General features: G+C 43.3%; 1 protein-coding gene across 1 annotated transcript in view; it reads left to right on the top strand.

The window, feature by feature from the left end:
* The first annotated feature begins 9,125 nt into the window (after positions 1–9,125).
* MMP16 (matrix metallopeptidase 16) overlaps positions 9,126–18,939 on the top strand; it is a 289,269-nt gene continuing 279,455 nt past the window's right edge. The window contains exon 1 of the mRNA XM_055303461.1: positions 9,126–9,294. Coding sequence (XP_055159436.1) covers positions 9,163–9,294 — 132 coding nt within the window. The 5' untranslated portion in view covers positions 9,126–9,162. The remainder of the gene's footprint in view (positions 9,295–18,939) is intronic.

Here is an 18,939-nt window from a genome sequence, read left to right as displayed (position 1 = left end):
AGACTAACAATTTAGTCCTCACAGTCCTAGAGTTTGGTCTTAATCTAACTTAAATTAAAGCTTAAAATTAAGCAAAATTTCATGTAATTTATGTCCAGCTAATTTCATTACGAACATCTGAGTAAGATTCTTTAAAGGTAAAAAATAAAAGTTATCTTAAAAATAACTACACTAAGAATTTCCAAAAAGTAAAAGTAATGAAAAATGGGTAAATGCAGATGTACATTTGATAAGGATAAATTAAAGTTCCAAAAGAATTCTTTTTAATAGTAACACTTAAATTGCATCTGTGGGTGTATATTTGGTTGTACTACGGAAACTCTAAGAGCCTAAGCCAAGGCATAAAATATTTTCCTGACTCCTTGGGTTAATACGATGATAATTTTATTTAGAAATATATGATGACAACTGATGTAGAAGGAAATCTTTGGTGTAAACAATTTAGAAAATTTTTTTCTCTTTCATTTTTTACACTTTTATTTGGATGAGTAAGTTTTAATCTTATAAAGAATGGTCACATATTTCACAAAAAAATAAGTAATTCTTAACTATGTGATCAAATTATGATTTATTGACATTGACTTATGCTCTTTTATTAAAATCACACTGCTTACACTTTGATGATATACTCACAAATTCTGTAAATCTTAGCTCATTTGAAATGACAGTAGCTACTTTTTCAGAGAAGAAAATAAATTCTTGTAAGTCTCCAGATTTCCAGATATTGATTACTTCATAATTTGCAATGAATGAGTCACTTATTTTTGGCCTTGCCTAGAAACACTATTCCAATGAAAATGGAATCAGATATCTTAATCATATTAATAAAACAATGACAACATCTACACGTATGATAGGGAAAGTCAATCTCTTGGGGCAAAGATTTTATAAATGTGTATGAATAGGAACTCCCTATTAGACCATTAGAATGCTCTAGTCTTCAATGAAGAGGGAAAGTTGAGTAGTAAAAGCTGTAATAGACAACCAAGTTCATTATCCTATTATATTTGTTAATAATAAGCAACATATGGACGATCCTGCCTATTCAAGAATTAACGGAGTGCGGTTAAGTCATTTCAAAATTATGAAACATGCATTGGAAGCACTAGATACGCTAGTATCTACTACTAAGATTATTCAACATTTTTTCTCATCTATTACTCTCTTTCCTCTAATTATAACTATAGTGATATGGGTTAATTCACTTTTATTTTTATTCTCATATACAGAAAAGGATATTTCAACTTAGTTAGTTTCTCATTACTGTAGGAAATTAGCTCATAAAAAATTTTCTGAACTCCATAAGTTTAAACTCCAATTCAATGCCTCTAATTTAATATAAAATATTCACTTCGATATCATACATTTTTATTGTGATCTTATGGCTTTTATGGATGCCAATCTAATTTTCATTCTGTTTTCCATTTCCTTTTCTTTGCCCATGAACTAATGAAAAGTGCATTTAATATACTATGTAATAGTTCAAATGAGGCTAATTATATTTTGATAACAATGTTAAAGACTGCCATTCTATAGCTCCTTTTCTTTGGCTAAGAAATGAAAACCTTTATCACTTCTATTAATACCAGTTAAACACACAGCACTTGTTACTCTCTAATATAATCTATTAGGAATTTTCTCACAGTATCTTCATTCCAAACATTTCTAACTTGTTTTAACTTCCTTTGTTAACCACAGTCCCAGTGAATCTTTGCTGCTTGCTTTCTGTGTGTAGAGCAGGGCATAGTCGTATACTGTAATAATCCCTTATGTTGTTTAGCATTTCAAAATTTACAGAAAGCTTCTACACGTAGTATCTCATTTAATCTTTACAACTGCACAGAGAGTTTGATGTCCCATTTTGTTGATGAAGAAAATGAAATTTAGAAGTATGATTTTCCTACTAAAGATATGCAGTATCCTTAAGGATACCTATCCTGAGGGATCCTTAATTCCTCTTCATTTTTTAAAAAAGATTTATTTATTTATTTTAGAGAGAGAGAGAGAGAGTGAGATTGAGAGTGTGAGCATGGAGTGGGACCAGGGACAGAGGGAGAGAGAGAATCTCAAGCAGACTCTGTGCTAAGTGTGGAGGCCCACATGGGGCTTCATCCCAGGACCCTGAGATCATCACCTGAGCCAAAACCAAGAGTTTGATGCTTAACTGATGGAGCCACCCAACTGCCCCTCCGCTTCTCCATTTTATCAGTCACCTACAGGATAATATGTTCTTTCTCATCAGATCTGTCACCCCACACTAAATCAGGACAAGTCTGAGAATCCATTGAGCATTACCCAATTTTATTCTACTGCGATTGTTTATATGGCCTGGGTGACACAGCAATGGAACTAGGTCTTGAACCGAGGTGTTTGTTCACACTGTCTTCTCGCATGTCTAAAGTAGTCTACACTGAATCTTTTTCTTTTAGAGAAGCAATCAGCTATAAATCAGAATATGTGCGTTGTTACTTTTGTCAACTAGTCACAGGACTCATGTAACTTCAATCTCCTTATTGGGCCTCAATCTCTTCTTCTGAATGACGAGGAATTTGAAGGAGAGAATTTTAAAAATTTCCTTCCAGCAACATATACCTGCCATGTCCATGTTGAACATGGTTTGTGAGAATAGTAGAAGGGGGATGCTTCAGCGGACTGGCATGAAGAATCACTGGAGACAGAAAAGGAACAAATGTAGGCACAGCCTGCTGGAGGCCACTGCAGTGGTCAGTAATGAGATGACACAGCATGAATTTACTAGGGACTATGATAAACTACAAGTGCAGGTGAAGGAATGAATCAAAGTGGTATTGGACAGAAAGACATGACAGCTACCAGCGACTGATTCAACCCAGAGCATAAATTAGTATTAGAGGTGTTCAAGGTTTCGTGGGAGTGTGGGTCCAGATGAACAAGTGGTCCCAGATTGAAATGTGGTAACTCAGGGATATGCCATCCAAGGAAAAGCAGATACAGGTCAGTGGGAGGAGGTTTAGGTGAAGGTGATAATAGGAAATCCAGACCATGGGATTGGGCTTAAGGCTAAAAATGTAAAAATCACCAGGGTAGAGGTAACAGATAAAACTTAAGAGTGAAGAATCTCTCTGAGGAAGATGGTAGAGTGAGAGAAGAACAGAGTTAGCCTCTGAGCTTCAAATCCTATATGTGTTATAGCTCACCGAGGTCAGTGGGAGGACCACAGTTGTTGTACCACTGGAGGAATGGCCTTACAGGGTGATGGACACAACTATGGCCACAGACCAGACTCCCCAACCACCTTAACCTAATGGTATGAAAGGTTGTAAACCCAGTTTTTTTTTTCTTTCCTTCTCTCCTCTGGTGAGTTCCTCATACTTCCGAGCCATCTTTGACCTCCAGATTTCAAGTATTGCCTGGTGAAGAAATGGGGAGGCCCTGGAGGCCGTTGCCACTCACTCTCTTAGACCTAAGTCTTATGTTGATGGTAAATCCAAGTGAAAACAACCTTAAACTCCAAGACTTTATTCTTATCTTTTATCTTTTTTTTTTTTTTTTACTTTATTCTTATTTGTCTTAGACTCTAACCAGGCTGAGGTGATCTTTTTTTTTTTTCAAAGATTTTATTTATTTATTCATGAGAGACACGGAGAGAGGCAGAGACATAGGCAGAGGGAGAAGCAGGCTCCCTGTAGGAAGCCAGATGCGGGATTCCATCCCAGGACCCTGGGATCACAACCTGAGCCAAAGGCAGACAGACGCTCAACCACTGAACCACCCAGGTGTCCCTGAGGTGGTCTATCTGAACTCTTCACATTTATCTTTTTTAACATTCTCAATTGTTTGGTATTTTACAGTGGTTAATGAATGTTCAGTGGAGGGAAGAATGAACAAATAAAGGAGCAGAAAACCAAATATTTGAGAAACTCCTGGTTAAAGGGGAGCAAAAGTCATGAAGGAAACAAAAAAAAATCATACTGTCTTCAGGGGCAAGTGATAACAGCCAGCAACTTTTCAACTTTACCCTGTGTATGAATCTCAGGAAGATCTTGGCGCAGCAGAGATTTGGCCTTTCCAGCAAGTTCGCAGACCTTAAGGTTCCTCCAGGGAGCACACCTTAAATTATAAAGCTGTGGATGACGGTTGTACATATGCGAACCCCTGCTAATAACAGGTGCACGAGAGAATGCCTATAGCCCAGCACTCGTCCAATAGTCTCTGAAATTAAAACAAAACACAACACTGCAGGTTCAATGGGTGCAAATAGAGAAGAAAACACATAAACTGAAATGATCGTAGAAGAACACGTTCATGTAACTGTCCAAGCTGTAGAACTCATTTCTAAGGCTCTAGTCCATTAAGAAATTGGGTTCCTTAACGATTATTCACCCCCAATATTATTTTAGGTAGTTGTAATCATTCACCTACGTCAGCATGCCACTCACCTGCTCACTTGTAAGTGGCTGTCATTTGACTCTTGGGAGTCACATACATCACTCTTCGGACCCCTTCTCTCCCAAGGAACATTTTATTGAACTGCTATTAACCTTTGCCGGGGGCAATTATTATTTTCCTTTGGCTTTCTTATTCATTTTCCTTTAGTTTCTTTTGGATTCTCTGTCCTCCATCCACCTGCAATTTTGAGATTGTTCATGAGTTTTGTGAAATTGTGAGAAGAAGGGAATTGTGACAGAAAACACACACAGCAAGGGCCAAGAGTTGTGAGGACAGGTTTAATGAACCCTCTAAAGGGAAGAATGATATTCTATATTTTAACTTCCCGCGGCTAGAAGAACAAGTCTTTCTCTAGTGAGAACCACCAACGAAGAAGTGGATACCACTAAGATATGGGGGTAGGAATTTCTTTGTGATTCTGACTCTTAAAAGACAAGCCTACGTTACAGATGAGAGACAGACTAACAAACTTACCTGGCAAAGAGAGTGATTGCATTTCCACAGGTGCCCAGTAGAGTCCATATGGGGAACTGTTGCATCAGGCATATTAGACTAGCACAGATAGAAGGTCTACAAAGATAGTAGATATTAAGTGCTTAATAGAACGTTTGGAGAAATAAATAAAAATAAATTAAGAAAGAAAGAAAGAAAGAAAGAAAGAAAGAAAGAAAGAAAGAAATGTATGAACTTCTAAAAGGCGACTGTTTCCGCAGAGTTGGCAAACATACAACAAATGTAGGGAAAATTCAATTATCTTCTTTTAAGAATTCTTTCAGGGTAAAGTCTAAACCCTGAAATGGCACATGGGACTTACCCTGAAATCATCTCTGCCACCTTTGACCTTGGCCTTGCTTTACACACACCTTGGTCTCCAGCCCCAACAAACCGTTTGTAGTGCTCCTGATTCATCTTGTACGGTTCCTCCTCCACTGCACACAGATCTGAAATATCCCTCCCCTTCTCATCTGACTGGTAAATTTCTACTCTTTCTTCAAGATTCTCTTTGGAAACCAGTACTTTTGTGACGCTTTCTCCAAGGACCTCGAGGAAAATCAGCTACCACCTTCCACCCTGTTCTGAACCATCCTGCATATGCAATTACCTGCGGAGTCCTTACAACATTGCCATAATTATCACATGTCGGTCTCAGTATTTTATTTCTGTTAGTATTTCTAGAGCCTTGAACACACATTAACTCATTCACTGCTCATTGAATGCCCACCAGTGAATTTAATAAACGTCTGTAAAAATTTTGCCATCATTACTAATCACTGATTTGAGATTATCTTTTGAATTTCTGATTCCTTACTCTTGTTTCCCTTAGAATCGCTCCTCGAAAGCATAAGTCTCCAAGGACACCTCACTCGTATAGGCCCTTACATTTTCACGGCTGGACTCCAGCCTTTTAAAATCATTACCTCTTTGCACCCAGTCTCTCTGTGTCGCCAATCCTATGCATAATTCTGAAGATAACCCTTCTTAGTACCCATTCCTATCTAAAACGGTTTAGCAATCCTTGTTTGACTATTTGATGAAACGTAAACTCAGTATTTCTTTGCAAGCTCCTCCCCGCACCTTATCCTCTACATCTCTTTATTCTGAGCTCAGGTTATTTTCTGGGATAAACAAGGTTGCTTACAGTGAGAAATCCCTTTTTGCTGATAGCCAGCAGCACTCAACTTGCATTCCACTTCTTTGACAGAGTCGGCTAACATTCTGGCCCATTTAACAAGGACTTCACCTTCTAGAACCACCATGTTTTCTCATGTACAACTTGCATAAATTTTTAAAATCTCCCTCCTTTCAATACGATCTCAAGGATTAGGAAAAAGAAGATTAGGAAAAAGTCCGCCCCGGACTTGCCCCGCGCGGGTTCGGTGTTCGTGTCTCAGGGCAGCTGGCGCACCCCGCAGCCCTGACGCTCGCCTCGCCGCGGCCTCCCCTTCCCGCGGCCCGCGGCCCGGGGGAAGCACCTTTACTGGCCCGGGCCCCAGAGACGCCCCCCCCCCCCGCCCCTTCTCCTCGGGCCACCGCGTCACCTGCCCCGGGCTGGCGGCTGCCGCCCCGCTGTCCACCGCCGCGCACCGCCGGGCTCTGGGCCCCCGGGCAGCGTCGGTCCAAGTCCGCAGCCTCCCCAGTCCGCGGCCTCTCCCCGCCCGCAGCCTCCCCGGCCCGCCGGCCTCTCCCCTGCCCCCAGCCTCTGGCTGCAGCCACCCGGACTGCCGGCCTCCCCCGCCTGCAGCCTCCTGAGCCTGCCAGCCTCTCCCCTGCCCCCAGCCTCCCTGGCCCACAGCCTCCCCATCCCTTCGGCCTCTCCCCAGGCCGCAGCCTCCCAGGTCCGCCGGCCTCTCCCCTGCCCCCAGCCTCTCCCGCTGCAGCCTCCCCCGCCCGCCAGCCTCCCCCCACCATCGTTCCCCAGCCCTTCCCCTGGCTCCCGCCGCGGGGTTCCTTCCCAGCGCCGCCCCCTCCCCTGCCCCCTGCTTTGGGAGCGCCCGGGACCGCGTCGCGGGGTCCCCTCGGCCCGGCGTGCAGGTCCGTCCCGCGGGTGGAACATGTTGGCAAAGTGAGAGCATTTTCTTCCCGCCTCGCTTGTACCGGACTCCGCACCGACCCCCAAGCCCGTGCGCACTCCCCGAGCCCGAAAGGCGTGTGTGTGTGTGTGTGTGTGTGTGTGTGTGTGTGTGTGTGTGTGTGTGTGGTGATGGTAGACGAGGTTCAGGGGAACAGCGGGCAGGGCTCGCCCCGCGGACCCCAACAAAGTTTGGCCGCTCGGGACCTGCCACGTCGGGCTTCCCAAACCTGACAGCGCGGCGGCCGACACGAGCGCCGGAGCAGCGCGCGGGGACTCGGGCGCCCCCTCCGACTCCGGGGCCGCGGGATCGCCGCCGGCCCGCCGCCCTCCAGGCCCCGGCAACCCTCCCCCCGGCCCTCCCCGGCCCTCCCCGGGGTGCTAGGCGGCGCCGCACCCAGTCCCGGAGGGGGAGGGGCGCACTGGTTTCCAGGCGCGGGGCGGGGGGAGCGGGAGGAAAGGATGCAGCGGCCCAGGTTGCCGGGCTCGCGTCCCGCGGGCGAGGGGCTCGGGCGGCAGGTTAAGGACCTGGTCCCGAGCCGGGGCCCTTCGCGGGGCCTGCTGACTTCCAGGGCGCGCCGCCGTGGGGGTGGGGTGGGGCTGGGGCTCCCCTTCGCAGCCCGTCTCCTTTAAGGAGAGCGCGCGCGGGCGTGTGTGGAGTTGTGTGTGTGCTCCTGTGGGGATCCGTGCGCGCGCGTGTGCTAGGGTGTGCACGTGTGTGTGCGTGCGCTCCTGTGCAGATCTGTGTGTGCGCGCGCGCTGGGGTGTGCACGTGTGTGTGTGCGCGCTCTAGGGTGTGCACGTGTGTGTGCTCCTGTGCAGATCCGTGTGTGCGCGCACGCTGGGGTGTGCACGTGTGTGCGCGCTCTAGGGTGTGCACGTGTGTGTGTGCTCCTGTGCAGATCCGTGTGTGTGTGCACGCTGGGGTGTGCACGTGTGTGTGTGTGCTCCTGTGCAGATCTGTGTGTATGCGCGCGCTGGGGTGTGCACGTGTGTGTGTGCGCGCTCTAGGGTGTGCACGTGCGTGTGCTCCTGTGCAGATCCGTGTGTGCGCGCACGCTGGGGTGTGCACGTGTGTGCGCGCTCTAGGGTGTGCACGTGTGTGTGTGCTCCTGTGCAGATCTGTGTGTGTGCGCGCGCTGGGGTGTGCACGTGTGTGTCTTCCTGTGCAGATCAGTGTGTGTGCGCGCGCTGGGGTGTGCACGTGTGTGCGCGCTCTAGGGTGTGCACGTGTGTGTGTGCTCCTGTGCAGATCCGTGTGTGTGCGCACACTGGGGTGTGCACGTGTGTGTGTGCTCCTGTGCAGATCTGTGTGTGCGCGCGCGCTGGGGTGTGCACGTGTGTGTCTTCCTGTGCAGATCAGTGTGCGCGCGCGCTGGGGTGTGCACGTGTGTGTGCGCGCGCTGAGGTGTGCACGTGTGTGTGTGTGCTCCCGTGCAGATCCGTGTGTGTGCGCGCGCTGGGGTGTGCACGTGTGTGTGTGTGCTCCCGTGCAGATCCGTGTGCGCGCGCGCGCTGGGGTGTGTGTGCGCGTGTGCGCGCGCGCGGAGGGCCGGAGACTCGGCGGAGCCCGGGAAGGAGGAGTTATGTAGATTACGGATGAACGTTCTGGAGGGGAGCGCGGCGAGGAGGCAAGGAGAAGCCGAGGCGAGAGGCGAGGAGCGGCGGAGGCCCTTCCCGCAGGAGCAGGAGGCGGCAGCAGCGGCGGCGGCGGAGTGGGCGGTGGAGGAGGAGGAGGACGAGGAGCAGCAGGGGGAGGAGGAGGAGAAGGAGGAGGAGGACGCACGGGCTGGTGGCGGCGGCGGCGGCGGCGGCGGCGGCGGCGGCTGCTGCTGCGGCTGCGACTGGGCGCTTGGAGCCGGAACCGCGGGTGAACTTGGGCGCCACGTTCCCGGCGACGCGCCCCCGAGGATGGTGAACGCAGGCTGCTGCTGAGCCTGCCCCCGCCGCGCTTCCCCGGGGGCTGCCGAGCGCCGGGCCCTGCGCGACCTCCCCTCGCCGGGCCGTGGGTGAACCTGCAGGCTCCCTGCCCAGCCGGAGGACTTTTTTTTTTTTTTTCCTTTTTTTTTTTTTTTTCTTTTTGCCAGGAAACCAGGGAGGGAGGGAGAGGGAGAGAGGGAGAAGGACGCCGGGGAGCTCGTGCATCCGTTGAAGCACAGTCCACTATGATCTTACTCACATTCAGCACTGGAAGACGGTTGGATTTCGTGCATCACACCGGGGTATTTTTCTTGCAAACCTTGCTTTGGATTTTATGTGCTACCGTCTGCGGAACGGAGCAGTATTTCAATGTGGAGGTAAGAGTGTGAGAGCTTCCTTCCTTCCCCCTCGCCTGGGCTGCTCCCCGAAGCTCCCCGGTTGGCTCCTGGGGATCCCGGCGGCGCGGAGCAGCCCGGGGCTCTGCACGGCGGCGCCTTCGCGGCCGCCGCGACCCCTGGCCGAGTTTCCCTGGCTCGTAGGTGACGGATGCGCGCGAGGCTGGGGATCCGTTATCCCCGGCGGCACAAAGCCCGGCGGGGCGCAGCCGTGGCCGGTCCCCGCTCGCCACCCGGGGAAGGGGCGAAGTCCTGCGTCTCGCAGACGTGCGCCCTAATAGGGGCAGGCAGAGTTGGGGACCAAGGAGCGGTTCGGGCGGGACGGAGTGCACGGCCGGGCATCCTGGGCTTCCCCCGGTATTGTTCCTGAAATCTTCCTCCCCGGGTTCGGTGCCTAACAAAGGAGGTCAAGATCCGAGACTCCAGAATGGGGGTGGGGGGGTGGGGTGTAGAGCGTGGGAACACTTGATAGGGTTGAATAACATCCCTCTGTGCTGCAAACACTGGACCGGGCAGGGTCTTTTTCTCATCATTTAGACACAACTTAATACACTGTAACTAGATCTGGCTGCACAGAGGAAGGGACATGAGATCCATCTCTTGCAAAGTGTCTTCTCTTCCCCTCCCCCGCCAGTTGGACACAAACGTGGCCCGATGGAATAGTTGTGAGGTGTGTTTTTAATTTGATTTCACACTCCCGTGGCCAGACTTGAGAGGTTGGGGTCTGTCATGTGTTTTGCTTTGATTGCTTTGGGAACAGACGGACCTAAAGCAGGAGGGAAGTTGAGGATAAGGACTTGTTAGACCTCTGCCAAAGTACTCTTGCTGTCATCAGCTCAGCACTAAAGGCAGTGACGTGCAGTAAATCAATGAAAGTGTGTCTACACCTGGGCTCTGAGTCCCGTTTATAGCATGCCCGGTGGTACACAAAGACAGAAAGAGGGTTTTAGTAAAATACATGCCTTTTGGTTAGATCTGCTGTCCTCTGACCTCTCAGAAGCATTACAATCCAGTCTCTCAAGAATAACGTGATTTTTTTTTTTAATATATATATATTCTTGATTCCTTAAAGCTGCCTGTCATCCTGTTGGGAGTGTGTGTTTACACAATAGCAGAACCTGTTGCGTAGCCTTTGAACATGTTTCATGTAACAGATTGATATACAAAGTGTGCATAATAAATGCTGTGTGTGAGGCCATATTCTGAATATAACTCTGTGTTTATATGAACTGTTCTGGGGACTCCATGTAATAAGTGGTGGTGGGTAGAGAAACAAAGTGTTTGAAGAAGTAAGAACCATTATCAAGAGTTAAAGAAGTTTAGAGACCTTAGGTACGATTGTATTACACAAAAACCGCAGTTCAGAAACCCAAACTGTTTAACCTTTTGAAAAATAACAACTTTGGTTTCCTGGATTAAAAAGAGAGAGAGAGAGAGAGAGAGAGAGAGAGATGCAAAGGGGTTCAAAGTCCAGACTTCTCTTGATTGCAAATTTGAACTTTTTGGATTTATGTGCCACAGATGGATTTTTTCTTACACTGAAATCAAGAGATACTTTAATGTCATGATGAAGGAGGGATTAGTTTATAGACTGAAGGAATGAAAGTGGCAAGCTGATCTTTATGTTGTAAGCAGAAGGGCCTATTGCTTCGCTTTGGTGATGATGGTGATAGTGGAAAGGTGGGGCAGGGGAAGGTGGGTAAAAGTAAGTGCTGGGTTTTATTTTGCTCCCTATGAAGTAGAAGGGAGGGTCTGGATTGATGGCTACTTGCTTGGGGGAAAGTCTCAGGTTTGCTTTCAGAGATGGTTGGAATAGCATCACTGGATGATAATTAGGTTTTCTTTTTGAGGCTGAAGACATAAATTTTATTGTGTGTCTTTACAGTGTGAATTCCCATCAGTTCAATCAGGTACTACTATGCAAGAGAAGTTGATTTTACTAAAAAAGACATTTCCTTTTAAATTTGCATGATCCTTTCATCAATATATATGTGAAAAAAATAGTTGATGAGAAAAAGTTATTTTCCCATTTTTAGAGTGTTTAAGTTATGTCATCCCTATTTATTACACAATGCAAATATTTAATTATGAATGGTAAGAGGCTGGTGACATCTGAGACCTTAAAAACCTTATTTGATACAAAGGAGATTTCCTAATGACTTAGATTATGCTTCATAGTTTGTATTAACCTCAATTATTATTTTTTAAGCACTTGAGCATATCCTTAGCTGGGTTTATATACTTCCTTATGTGTAATGATAATCTCTATTTTTCTTTTTTTTTAATTATAAGAGTAGCTGCTGGTTAACTCAACATACTGCAAAGAACATGGGATGACAGGATATTTTCTGACATGAATTTCTGCCTGGTTCACCTTTATTAGATATTTCTTTTTGGTAGGAAGCCCTAATAGGAAGAACAGTCCATCACATCTTCTCCAGAAAAGCACTTATATTGTGTTCTTCATTCTGGGTTGCAAAACATACACTGGGAATGCTTTATTTGATTGATTCTCAAGGACAGTCTTAAAATAAACAGTAATGGTATCAATCATGCATGAAGCTCATATGATCATAAATTTTTTTTCTAGCAAGCACACCAAGTTATTATAGTTGGAACGAAGCTCCTGAGAGATGCTTTTTATGCTGACAGCTGAGGTTACAATGCTTTATTCCTCACTGGACTTCACAGTTGGTGGGGACCCCTCTACTTTTCATCCCTATAATTAAAGGTTTAAAAAACATACTCCCACCCCCCCACCCCCCAGGTGTGGGGATTGAGTATAAATAATCATGTTAACTCTTTCCTGCCTATTTTCAGGAATATAAGCATTTGGAATTTTCAGTTATCAGAACCGGAGATATTTTTTTAATATGCCAATGAAAGTCAGTTACAGAGAAAGAGTACATTTTATTATTTGTTTTTGTTCTTAAGAAGCAAAAAGCAACGTCTCAACGGCTAAGAAAGGGTCAGACGCTACCAGAAGTAGTACTATGGAAGAGATTCAATTCATTCCTCTCCTTAAATATATTTAAGGAAGAACACTTTAATGCCAGGTTTTCAGTGTATATTTGCTTAAAGATTTTTGTTCACTATGGGATCCATTTTTGGGAAGTGGGCCTTTCAGTGTCTAATCATTACCATGATGCAAAGGAAGTACATTGCTAATATTAACTTAAAAGTCAAAGACTACTATCATTGGACAGCAGCCTGAATCAGAGGTGTTCATTGGTCAAATGGAGCTAAATTGTTAACAAAGAAATAGGATTGAATCTCTGTGCTCTAAAAGATCATATTGTCTCTAAAATAATGTTCTTCTCTTGAGGCTCTTTATTTTTTCATTTTTGTGGGGTTATTTTTGGTACACTTTGAGCATTGTTGTTAGGAAATTTGAGCTGGAATAGCATTCATGAGGGGCACCTGGGTGGCTTGGTCTGTTAAGTGTCCAGCTCTTGATCTCAACTCAAGTCTTGATCTCAGGGTCGTGAGTTCAAGCCCTGCATTGGTCTCCACGCTGGGCGTGGAATCTACTTAAAAAATATATATTTATTTATATGTATATAATACAAAAATTCATATATAAATATATATAAATATATACACATAGCTCCTGAGACTAATAACTTTCATCAACTTTGATAGTTTGTTATATGTTAAATGTATAAGTAAAATGTTCTTTATTGTTTTTTAAAGAACCATACACATTTCTAAGGAGGAAAGTTATTTTAAGCCAATTTAATGTTAAAATAAAAATGTGAACTCTGAATGATGCAAGTATCAAAGCATAAGAAGATGATTACTTCTCTGTGACAAAAAGTCTTGATAAAGCGAAAATTGACTTTGTCATTCCTAATTCACAAAAGGGGACATTCTAGGTTTTTTAAAAGATATTTTATGACAAATACTATGAATCATTTCCTACCTTGCAGTATGTTTCTTTAACTGATTTAGAATTTATTCACCTTTGTCCGGTTTATCTGAATCTACTTAAAAGGTCAGAATTTGCTTGGAGTAGCTCTGTACTGCATATAAACTTGGCAGTTACTGGTGGTGAGGGATGTCAGAGATTAAAAATCATATTTCACAGATTTTAAAATGTTATATGTTGGGGTCATTTTTTTTTATCTATCTTGTTTTCTACTGGCTTAAATAATCAGCATGCCTTATTTCCTTTGCTCGTAGAAGGTGGCTGACCCTGTGTTCTGTCAGCCCCCTTGAGTAAGGGGCTGTTTGGATTACATCCCACAATTCTCACTGTACCAGTTTTTACTGGGCAGGAACAGGGGCTGTGTTACTGATTCATGAAGGTTTTTTATCCACTGCAAATCTCAAGCTTTACAAGACATCCCAGGTATGCTGGCCATTCAGAATGCTCATAAGGTCGCAAAAACTAAGACCAGGAGACCAGAAGACTCAGTACCCTCAGGTTCCCCCATGTGGCCCATCTTAGACTTTTCTCTGTTCAGAGTTGCCTGGTCAAGTTCCCCAGGTCTAGGGTTATTCATGAAACTCTTCCAGGTGGGTATATGCCAGCGAGGTAGGTCCCTGCTTCACTGTCCCTGAGAAATCCACAGAGAGCAACTTTCCAATTCTGTTCTTTCCTATGGAGTTGGATCTCCTCTTTCAGGGTCTTCTCCATCAAGTAAGGAGAGAGTCGGGTTCAATAACAGCTTTTTAAATCTCTGGGGTCAGGTTAAAAGTTATAGATCTAAAGTTTTTACTTTTTCTTATTCATGCCATTTCAGTTTATAATCATAAAATTTTAATGTACTTGTTCGGTGGTATAATTCTTCTCTCTAAAGTTGGATTAATCAATTATTTTATGTAACTGTATTTCACTGTCTGACCTACCCCAGCTACTCAAAGTGTACCTGCTCAGAATATTTGGTAAATGACCATTTGGAATTATTTCAGGACCAAATAAATGAATAAATAAATAAATAAAGCTATTGGACACTTGAATCCATTAGTTAAATTTGTTCAATGTCAAAGAAAAGATTTCTTTATGTTCCTTCAGGAACTTTCTGACCCTTCAGGGTGAATATTCAAATTGAGAAAATCACTTTTCATGTTACTTCCTGTCACAATTTATTTTAAATATCTGTGAACATAATCATATCCATCAAATTGTTTTTTATTGTGGAATAGTATAGTGATCAAGATCACATAGTCTGGTACCAGACTGCTAGATTGCAATCCCAGTTCTTTTACTTGCAAGTTAATTAGGTTAATTAATGGGTTAATGAGGTTAATAATGGACAAGTTCAATCTCTGAGCCTCACTGTATATATCTGTAAAATGGGGATACTAATAGTATCCGTCCTATAGAGTGTTTTGATGATAAAATGAACACATGTATATCCTATTAGATGGATAGATGGGAACATACCTTCGTATAATTAAAACTCAGCACTTTTTAGATATCATTATTATTAGTAAAAAAAAAAGATGCCCATTCAAAGCTAAATTGTCATGATGGCATCTAATTACATTAAAGTCTATCAGGTTAGGACATTACCAGCTGGTCCAGGAAGATTGTATTTTAATACCTTTTTCATTTTTAAAAAGTGTAAAATACTGAATATCAACCACTAACATCAGTACATTTTCTTCCCGTGGGTTTTTCTTAGACAGTTTAGTTCAGGAATATGATTTGCACATTTTGTCTTGTCATCTGTTACTATCATAGAATGTCAAGTTCAGCTCACACCTTCCCTTACAAGACTGAGTTTGCAGAAATCTGTTCATCTTGTAATACCATGGAAAATAAATAGGCCTTATGATTCAGTGGGCTTGTTTATTTTAATTGGCTCAAGGCCCATGTGCTTCCTATCTACAGTAGTGGGATTCAGCATATAACTTGGGCCAGGTCTTTGTTACACCACAAATCCAGAACATAAAAGTCTTTTTTTTTTTAATTAATAGAGGAAGGAGGGGGATGGGCAGAAAAAGATATTAAAGTGTTTTCTACAACGATAAAGACATTTTTAAACAGCAACAATCCTGTTCTTACAACACTGGGAATAAAAGGTAGCTAGCAATAAAATGTAATGGAGCCCTAGGACAGAGGTCAAGGGATCCAGGCTTTAACTTGGGTTCTTGTACTAACATAGCTTTGATCTTGGACAAGTCATTTCTTTAATACCTGCATCTGCAAAAACAAAGACGGAACTAAACTATCACTAAAGACGTTTGCAAATTTGAAATTCTATTGTACTTAGCCTCCAAACTTTAATTTGTATGGACAGAGGAGGAAAATTAAACATATTTACCCTATAAATTTGGAGGCAACTAGATGTTAAGGGTAGAGTGTTCAGTTTTGTTTTGTTTCTGAAGTGGATATCATGAAGACATACAGAAAGGGCAACTTATTGCTAACATTTGTTATCATCTGTAGTCATACAGGGCATTACATTTTGAAAATAATCCTAGCCTTCTGCTGAGTAATGAAAACACTGGCAGCAAATTACATGTAATTTTAAAATCAATCTTTGGCTAAGGTAACATACTTTAAAAATTTAATGTTAAAAACATGGTTTGTTGTTATTTTGAAAAATCTATATCATCTATAAGTTGGCACAAATAGAAAGGCAAGCTTCAATAAGATCATAATTTGTCTATTAGGGTGGGAGAGAGTCTCGAAATTCAAATCTATCTTATCTATAAAAAATATACACATATTTTGTAGTGAGCTGAAGTGCTTATCCTGTGTATCCCTCTTACCCACTGTGGAAAATAATTGGCACGTGGCTTTTTAGGGTTATTTTTATTCTTCATAACACATTTCATTTTGAATGTGAAGAATCAAGATTCCATTTTATAAAATATGCAGCTTATGTGAACAGCAAAAATATTCCATACCAAAAGGATAAAATACTAAGCAATAACATGTATGGTCCTCAATTTTTTTTATACGCCTTCTTTTTCATGGGCAAGTTATTTATAGATTTTGAGGTTATCCATAAACCCTTATTTGATTGTTGCTTCCTGTCATTTAGTAACTCTGAATGGCTGTTGTCTTCGTGCTTCACCACAACCGTTTGGCATTGTGCATCCTTGGGTTTGGATCAGTGGAGTATCTTGATGAGCCTCTTAACAGAAGTTGAGCCCAGGGAGTAAGAATAATCCCACTGTGGCCCCCTGACCTCTGATAGAATGTGATCTGCGGGTGTCGTCTATAAAAGGAGGCTAGAGGGAGCTATTGAGCTGTTTAACGACTCCAGTGGAGTAGAAGAATTTGGTTTAAAATCAAGGACACTAGGTGCAATCACATGTCTTAAAAGGAATCATAGGCAGTCATAGAGAGTTTGAAGAAATCAATGAGCAAATGGTTTATGATTTAAGATGTGAGATGGGTTTACTGAGAGCCCCTTGGCACCAGTGGTTTACATATGCGATGAACTTAAGAAAGGAATTAGCACTTTCAGGGAGGCCAGGCGTCTGGGCCTGACAGCTAGACGAAGACTGTTCGAATGCAGGACTGCTTTATAGACCCCTCGCTTTTAGGTGTAGAGTAGGTCAGAGACCCTGTGTTACAGTGACTGCAGGTGCTTTCGAGACTCTCATTTTAACTAAAATGTCTAGGGAGACAACTGTAGTCCTAACAGATGAGAAGTGGGCTAAATTTAATTTGATCGTGCCTTTTAGGCTATATGTAGGAAAAATCCAATTTTACAAGCTTGGGAGACTGAAGTCATCTTATTTTTGAATGTTTATCATAGGGCCTTGTTGAATACATGTTTTTCAACGAAAGCAGATTTTCAAATACAGGCTTACCTATTCTTTTTAAAAAAACACGTACAAAATGAGTCACACAAGTGTGAAGCCGTTGTTTTTTTTTTTTCTTTTTTTTCTTTTTTTCTTTAAATAGGAACCTCAGACATATTTTCAGTTGAGCGGATTATAACATGACCTCTGGTGGAAGGAGGGAGCATAAAAAAAAAAAAAGAGTCTCTAGTGCATGGGGTGTACCAACATTTAATGAAGACGTTTTGATTTCCTCACAAGCATCATTTGGATTTTTAAAAAGGTTTTTAATCTAGTGAGTCAAATGAAATCTGGATAAATGAAGTAAACCACGGCTCCATGGATATTCTCCGGAGAAATAGTCCTTGGAGTGATGTGTTCAAATGACCAAATAAACCCAAATAAACTACTCAGTGGAATGGAATTTTACAGTATTTGTTTTAGTCACGCTTAAGTGAAGGGGGAATAAACTGCCTCTTTTTAAGGGAAGCTGGATACTTTCATGAACTTTATTTCATGTCCCCAAATTGCATGCACCTGAGGTGATGTCAGTGGAATGCAGGCTTGTGCCTCTGCCTAGGCTGATGCACAGTCAGCCCAAGTGATGTCAGTGGAGGCATTTTTTTCCATAGGAACTTTCACAGTTGAATTCGTACCATGTGTTAATAATTTCTCATTGTTTATACTGATTAGATATTGGAACTTGGTTTGGGTTTCCAGGGGGCGATGCATTCATTCCCTCTTTACTCTAACACCTTTGCTAGGCAGTTCCTCCTCCTGGTCCTTCTTGTTTCTTCTGGTTTGGGGGCTTGAGGGACTTTACACTTGAGTTCTATTACAGGACACCAGGCTTGAAAATCAGGGAGAATTTCACAAAAAAAGCCAAGTCTGCACCCCCTCCCTTCTTTCATTGTGAATAATGGAGAATAGATTCAAATGACTTCCAGAATCAAAGGCATACTTGATGATTTGTATGAAACCGAGAACCAGTTTATAAAAACTCACTCCCAGTTACCGATAAAACTTTTTTTGGAGGTCTGGGTGTTTTTATATTGTTTTTATATTGTAACAGCTCTATTCACATGTAACTCACTGATTTACTCCTGCAGGTGGATTGAGTGAAATTTGTTTCATGGGTGACTCAAGCAAATCACTTAAGCAGTCTTTGCCTTATTATTTTTTTTTTTGCCATTCATAAAATTGATTTGTGATCTTTTCCTGTTTGCCTAGAGCACAGATTTTGTAATGATAGCACTGAGAAAATGTCAAGCAATCTCCTTAAATAAGAATAGGGTGTATCTCAGTGCCTCATTCCCACCCATGGGATGACCAGAGTTTGGAAACCGTCGTGTGCTGGCATCATATTCTAATTAGACCAGGTCCAAATAACCAATAAAAAAGAGATGGATGGAATTGATTTTATTGGATACCTTCTTTTAATAATAAAAACAATGTTAATTAACCCCAGTTGTCCATTTGCTGAGTGCCTGATTGTGTTCTAAGTGCTTCATATATATTAACTCATTTAAATTTCATTACAAGCTTGTGAGTTAACACTGCTGTTTCTCTTTTCACAAATGAGGAACCCGAGACACCGAGCGGTTGAGGAACGTGCCAAGGCCACAAAGCTCTGATTCTCCCAAAGTGGAGTAGCCCAGAATCAAAGCAGGCAGGCTGGCTGCAGAGCCCAGGCTCTTCAAGTAAATACAGAATTAATTTCCAGTTTCCCAGTAAGACAGTGTGATCCAGTTCCACTGTTCACATCTTTTGTGTTTCAAAACTGAAAAGAGATCATTAATACGCACAATGAAAACGCGAGGTCTACCCTGGCATAGAGTCTTGCCTGGAGTAAAAACCTAAATAGGGGATCCCTGGGTGGTG

This window comes from Nyctereutes procyonoides, unplaced genomic scaffold (assembly GCF_905146905.1).
Source record: "Nyctereutes procyonoides isolate TBG_1078 unplaced genomic scaffold, NYPRO_anot_genome, whole genome shotgun sequence".
NCBI lineage: Eukaryota > Metazoa > Chordata > Mammalia > Carnivora > Canidae > Nyctereutes > Nyctereutes procyonoides.
This window is presented reverse-complemented; position numbering and strand designations above follow the sequence as displayed.